The sequence below is a fragment of the Convolutriloba macropyga genome, chromosome 15, assembly GCF_964194025.1.
Source record: "Convolutriloba macropyga chromosome 15, txConMacr16.3, whole genome shotgun sequence".
Taxonomy (NCBI): Eukaryota; Metazoa; Xenacoelomorpha; order Acoela; family Convolutidae; genus Convolutriloba; species Convolutriloba macropyga.
This window is the reverse complement of record NC_134482.1, coordinates 14466310-14473657: the sequence shown is the minus strand read 5'-3', so window position 1 is coordinate 14473657 and position 7348 is coordinate 14466310. Positions and strand designations below refer to the sequence as shown.

At 36.4% G+C, this 7348-nt stretch overlaps 1 protein-coding gene across 1 annotated transcript in view; it reads left to right on the top strand.

The window, feature by feature from the left end:
- The first annotated feature begins 621 nt into the window (after positions 1-621).
- The window catches only part of LOC142354097 (ubiquitin carboxyl-terminal hydrolase 7-like), a 116554-nt gene continuing 109827 nt past the window's right edge, over positions 622-7348 (top strand). The window contains exons 1-2 of the mRNA XM_075406369.1: positions 622-759; positions 1369-1663. Coding sequence (XP_075262484.1) covers positions 1396-1663 — 268 coding nt within the window. The 5' untranslated portion in view covers positions 622-759; positions 1369-1395. The remainder of the gene's footprint in view (positions 760-1368; positions 1664-7348) is intronic.

The window sequence follows — 7348 nt, the reverse complement described above, 5'->3', positions numbered from 1 at the left end:
GCACGCGCGTCGGGGGTACAAATAATATGTGCCCACTAAGCTGGGGGGGGGGGCACTAACGGAAATGATCCTAGTTTTCAAGAGTTTATCTGCTTTTATCATAATTTATGGTATTTTAAGATCCGTAAGAAATCATAGGTCGACCATAAATTGGATTTAGAGAGTTTGTGTAAACATTACGGCATATGGCGGCGCGTCGCTACCGGTTGGGCGTGGACTGCCTGGTACTGTTTACTCAAATCCGCTGAATCTGCCTACTCATGACCTGATCCTAAAATGAACCGTGTATGGTCTTGTAAGAATCATAAAAGAACCATATAAGAACCATATAAAAATCATTTATGGTACCATTTTACCATAAAATGTTATTATGTGTGGAAATGTTTAAATGTCCTCTGGGTTGTTTGAGGGTGCTCTTGGAACAACAAAAATTAAACTTGATATCTTGGATGCCATATAAGAATCATATGTGGAATTCTTGGCAACCATAGCAAGATCATATAAGAAAATTTTGTATGGCCTGTATGGAACCATATATGCTTCTTGGATATGGTTCCCAAGAAAGGTCAACCCGGGTTGTTGTTGTTGTTTTTACCGTGTCACGTGACAATAGATATGAATTGAGAAGTCATTTTCAGTTTTGACTTTGAATGTGACAGCACAGACAGCGTGTGTGACTGTGCTTATTGACAACAAAGATAAACAACTAATCATCAACCAGGCATACTAGAAGCGCCAGGAGAATATAGGCGGACAAAAGTGTTATATACCCTCCGCTCTTCTTCAAATATCCTCTCTCGGATCTTTTCCGTTTGTGCCCCCCCCCCCCCCCCAAGCTCAGTGGGTGCATATTATTTGCCCCCCCCCCCTCAGACGTACGTGTCATATTTTTACATAATAAGTTACCATTTAGTGACACGTGCTCTGTAACTGGGGGCGCATAATGTACTGGGGGAGACAAACGGAAAAGGATCCCCTCTCTCTTATCATGATCAGATGAAGAGGGGCTAAGGGGTTGATACTCAAAAATCAAAAGGTTTTTGCACAATTTATGAATGCCGCAATGGAATATTGAAAAAATGCTTTTGTTTTACAATTTTTGTTAAAGTGACTGAATTCTGACCGCATTGATTAGCACTTGTGAGTATTTTCCTCCAGTTACTACGTTATTTCTGGGTGAGGGGAGTAACGGAAAGACCCAAGAAACGCAAAACATAACACAATGCACACCAAATATAGCACGTGCAGTGGGGGGGGGGGGTGCAAATAATACGAACCGTATTATTTGCGGTTCGTATTGGGGTGCAAGATTGGGGAAGCAATTAATGAAGATTCGATAGTTCAAGGTATAAAACATGTTTAAATAAGGAAGGACGTCTTTTCAATTTATTAACCATGACGAGTCGGGTGAACAAAGAAATGATGCGAGAGTCCAGCGACTACATCGACGTCGAAGCTGATCAAGACCTCCTAGACAATGAAACGTATCGGGATGCAGTGAGGCAACGAAAGAAATTAGCCCGTCAGGGTTATGAGGAGGAAGACGAGGATGACGATGTTTTCCTTGACAATGTGCAGTTGCCAAACTTCCAAACAAATGACAGTCCACACCTGATGAACCCAAAATGGGCACCTGTGTTGACAAAGAAACAGAGAGACATTGGTTAGATATCCATAATATAATTTAGATCCCCGTGTTGAGGACAACGGCGAAAAAACGACAATCTTTTTGTAAGAGTTTTTAGTTTTCGTCGTTTTGTCGTCGTTTTTGTCGTTTTGTTGTTATTTTCATCGTTATCCTTAGTTTCCGTCGTTTAAATCGTCTTTTACGTGTATGGAATGATCGTTTCTTTGTCGTTTTTTGTCGGTTCTTACGTCGTTTTTTTTTTCAAAAGAAATCGTCGTTTTTTGATCGTTTTTTTGTCGTTTAATTGCTCTTGAACTAGTTCTTCTCTTTAAAATCGTGTTAGCATACCTCTTGTAAAGGAAGTATAGCGCAGTGGTCAGTGGGTAAAGTAATGTATCGGGACGTCAATGGTTCGAATCCCAGCGGGGTTCCCGTTTTTTCGCTTTTTACATAAAAAAAAAACGATCATTTCTTACATAAAAGTGACGACGAAATAACGAAAAAAACGACGATTACCACGTAAGGGCTTTGATCGTTTTTGTCCAAGCAAAACGGTTAAAAAGCGACGATTTCTTACAAGTGAAAAACAAAAGTCCTCAAGACGGGTCCCGATTTTTTGCCTCCCTTCCACCCTTGAACTTCCAGACCCACGTGCCATATTTTTTAAATTAAAACACTTAAGTGCACATTTTAAAATGCTGAAAGTCTGCAGTGCCAGAAGCCAAAATGCCAGAAGTTGCTAATTAGCCAGAAGTTGAATTTCGTTGACTTTCGTCATTTTAGAACGTGCGCGTTTTTGTGTTTTAAGCATGGTTAAGTGACTCTGCAGCAGAAGTCACTTCGATATTCTGACTTAATATCTCTAACCGCCTCGCGGTTCTCGATAAACGCCAGAAGTTCTCAATGACTTCAAGCAGAGTCACTTAACTATTACTTAAGATCCCGGGTCTTTTTATTCCCTCCCCCAGCTTAGAGGGTGTACACTTGCACACCCAGAAGCACATGCCATGTTTTTGAATAATAATTTAATATGTAATGATAATGGCACGTGCTCTGTCACTTGGGGTGCAAGCCATACGGGAGTGGGCGGGCATACAAAAGTTCCAAATATCATTTACTGTCTGCCCGCCCTAATCTATCGAGTGAAAGGAAACAGTTCCATACAACTTCTTACGAAGGATATTGCGGATCTAATCTGTTTCGCCCCCAGTGTTTTTGGTGAACCCCAGTTACAAATTACGGATCTTTTCCGTTTGTGCCCCCCCCCCCCCAGTACGTTATGCTCCCCCCAGTGACAGAGCACGTGTCATTACATAGTAAATCATTATGTAAAATTATTGCACGTGCGTCTGGGGGTTGCAAATAATATGCACCCACTAAGCTGGGGGGGGGGGGGGCACAAACGGAAAAGATCCCAAATTACATGATGTTATATAGCACGTTACTATGTAGGAAAAAATTACGTGCGTCTGGAGGTCATAAAAGATTTATGCTCACTAAGCTGGGCGCGCAAAACAGAATAGATCCGATATTGCTATAGGGCGTAGTAGGCGAAAACTCGGTTAGGCGAAAGGAAGTTTTGTAGCCAGTAGGAAAAAATTCTGAACTAAAATTTTGATGAAATTAGGCGACTGCCAATTATAACCATTAAAGGAAGTACTGCAATATTTGGTTGATATCATAAAATAATTAAGAGAAAATAACAATCGACATTTTGAAAAATAGCTAATAAAGAATAAAAAATCGACCAGAAGTTTCAAATTTTGTTCATCTTCACAAAGTAGTCAACCCCAACTCCCCAAGTTTTTTTGCGTTTTTTTTCAACTTGTAGTTCTAAATTATTTACTTCAGAGCTTTTATTTAGTACTTTAAGCAATCGCCATTCTTTCCCTGTTACTTTTTATCATTCAAAGTCATTGGACGTGATCACAGTGAGTAGAGTAAAAGAGATGCAAAACACATTAAAAAGTGATACTTTTTTTAAGTGTTTTCACAAATTCGTTTGCATATAAAGACGACTATGCGGGACACTTTACAACCTTATGGCATCAAGTTGATTTTGAAGTAAATCTTTTAATTGTTAGTTAATTATTTTTTAATAGTTTTGAACATCTTTTAATTGTTTTTAGTTAATTAATTTAGAAAACTTAATCGAGAATAAAATTTCGTGGCACAAGTTTTATTTTCATGATTTCTTTTTCAAAAGCGGTGGTCTTAAAGACACCGGGGTCTAAAACAGAATAACTCGAAATTTTTGACAAAACCGGGTAATCAATTTGTTAAAAAAGGGTGCTAGTATGTTGGATGCAAATTTGCATTTTTTAAATCAAAGGAACAGATCATTTCAAATTGTACCCTTTTGTTAAACTTTACCATTAAAACAAAATATAAAATGCAATTACTATTTAAAATCTAGATTTTATTGGGTTCCGTGAGACCTCAAATGTAAAAGTAATTTTTAGGCTCCTCAAACATTTTTCCATTAATTAATTATAAATTGCTTAAACTAAACTGAACTGTTCTAATCGATGCTTTATTAACATTTCTTCGACGTTTACGGAAATTTGAAGCGCGTGCATTTGATTATCGCGATGTTTGAAAATTTTGGTGTTATTTTTTCATTGACTGGTAAGCCCCTTCAACAATAAAATGTTTTGTCATAATTGACTTCTAGGCTTTTTTATGTTTCCCAGTGAATTTTGTATCCCGCCGTCAAGGAAAAAAGCTCATAAGACTTTCTCAGGCGTCGCGGTACCCAAAAGTATTCACTTCGTCAAACGACAAACAATAGTTTAATAAGAATTTATTACAAGAGTTTAAATTAGTTTGATAAAGTTTCAAAACATTGATTAACGAAAAATATGGGGAAGTAGGGGGCGTAAAAACTACTTTTACATTTGAGCGCTCACGGAACTCGTAAGTACAAATTTTAAACAATATTTGCAAATATTTTTGGTTTGAATGATACAATTTAACACAAGTGTACAATCGTAAATTTCCTGTTCTGGTGAAAAATCGAGCAAATTTACATACAAGATGCTTGCAGCGTTTTTAACACGTTCATTTAAAAAAGTTTACAGGTCAATTATTAAAACAAATTTACACGTCATTTTTTCATCAGATCTCAAAATAAACTTGAAACCAGCCATTTTTTACATTATTTAATTAACTATCGTTCTAAATTTTCTTATTATGACTCAAACAAAACTTTTCCACATGTGTGTTACTTTTGACGAAATTTGAAGCGCGTGCATTTGATTATCGCGATGTTTGAAAACTTTTGTGTTATTTTTTCATTGACTGGTAAGTCCCCTCATCAATAAAATGTTTTGTCAGAATTGACTTCTAGGCTTTTTAATGTTTCCCAGTGAATTTTGTATTCCGCCGTCAAGGAAAAAAGCTCATAAGTCTTTTTCAGGCATCGCGGTACCCAAACGTATTCAGTTCGTCAAACGACAAACAATTGTTTAAAAAGCATTGATTACAAGAGTTTAAATTAGTTTGATAAAGTTTCAAAACATTGATTAACGATAAAAATGGGGAAGTAGGGGGGTAAAAACTACTTTTACATTTGAGCGCTCACGGATCTCGTAAGTCCAAATTTTAAACAATATTTGCAAATTATTTTTGGTTTGAATGATACAATTTAACACAAGTGTACAATCGTAAATTTCCTGTTCTGATAAAAAATTGTGCAAATTTTCATACAAGATGCTTGAAGCGTTTTTAACACGTTCATTTAAAAAAGTGTACAGGTCAATTATTAAAAAAATTTACAGGTCATTTTTTCATCAGATCTCAAAATAAATTTTAAACCACCCATTTTTTACATTATTAATTAACTATTGTTGTAAATTTTCTTAATATAACTCAAACAAAACTTTTCCACATGTGTGTTACTTTTGACGAAATTTGAAGTGAGTGCATTCGGGTAGCACGATGCTTGAACATTTCTTTTAAGCTTTTTTCCTTGAATGGCAAAAATCTTGAAAATTTTTGGTTCATATTGTAAGATGCTCTTTCCCTTTATAGCCCCCATCGAGCTTAGTGCTTACATAATAACCTATAGCCCCCCCAATCATAGTTCCGATACCATAATGGCGGGGGTTACATTTTCGTGGGGGGCTATAATGAGGAGAAACCCGATGAACAAAAAATTCTTCCGATTTTGTTTTTGAGATATGCAATCAAATTAGCGAGAGAAAAACTGCTAGAGGAGGGCTGAAGCTGGAGCAGCAAAAACTTTTCTTTGTATTTTTTAAAGTCACTTAGGATTTTTTAATGACAAAAGAGAGCGCAATACTTTCTACAAAAGTATTGCACAAAAGAAACGCACCAAAATCCAAAAGTTTTAAGGACACCAACAGAAGAATATGAGACAAATCAATATACTATCACGCATAAGTGAATTTTTGTCAACATAGCTCAAAAAAGCAGGGCAAGACACCACAAAATATACAAACAAAAAGGTTTTTTTAAGCTTATACAGGGCTTGTAAAAAACCGAAGAGAAAAGCGATTTGAGCTAAGCAAACAAAACAAAAACATCGCAGATGTGAGCAACGCACGGACGCTCCGTGGGGAAGTAGAAAATTGCAACCAAACGAAAACAAGTGAACTGAAAAACGAAAAAGAGAGAGAAGTGATATAGAAGAGAAGTGTTGAGATAAAGCTGCTAAGGAGAGAAAAATTACTTTCAGAATTGTCCCTTTTAATTTACAGGATCTATTCTGTTCCCCCCCCCCCCGCAACATATAGTTAGTAAATGGGGGTCATACAAAACACTGGGGGGTCGAAACAGAATAGATCCAATTTACGATATGATTTTTGCCATTTGGTTTTTACCTTATGATTTACTATGTAATGACGCGTGCTCTGTAATTTGGGGGTGCATTACGTGCTGGGGGTGGGCACAAACGGAAAAGATCAATTATTTTTTTCTTCAAGCTATTTCAATTTATAGAAACTTTTGATTAGGATTATTTAGGAAAGAAGAAGTGCATTGATAATTAGAAAGGAGACTTGAGAGGATAACAGAACTCGAAATCTGAAATACAGCTAATTTACCTTTTTCTTGTAACTCTTTGTTGCCAAGGATGATAGAAAACAAAGCTTGACCTTGAACATTTTCAGTTTTTGAATATGTGTTTGTACCGCAAAAAGCAACAGTTAAGGACAAACTTGCAACATGTTATTGCAAAACATCAACCTTGAACTTTCATTTGTTATTTCGTTTGTGCCATCTCTACACGTTACGCACTCCCGAGCTACAGAGCTTATATCGTCCGAGCATGAGCTCAACGTTGCAAATAATATGCACCCAATAATTAGGGTAGACGGTTGGCATAAAAGAAAATTATATTTTTTGTGTCAGAAAACTCTGATTATGTCATGAAATTACCATCGAAGGAAATTTTTAAACATCTATTATAATTTTGAAGAATTATTTATTGACTGAAAAGTTTTCCAAGATTCTTGCCAGATTCCATTGCACCACAAAGACAGACTTGACTTACCTCGGTCAAATTTGACAGAAACTGTAACTTAATTTTGGGATTAACACGAAATTCGAAGAATTGCGACACATTCAAACATTGTGAGATTTTCCAAAAAAAATGAATAACCGAATTTCGCAAAATTAGAAAATTTAAGAATCACCGAGTCCAGGCTACAAAGTTCGCAAATGGACTTCATAATTTTAACGTAACCCAATTCCTTTTTA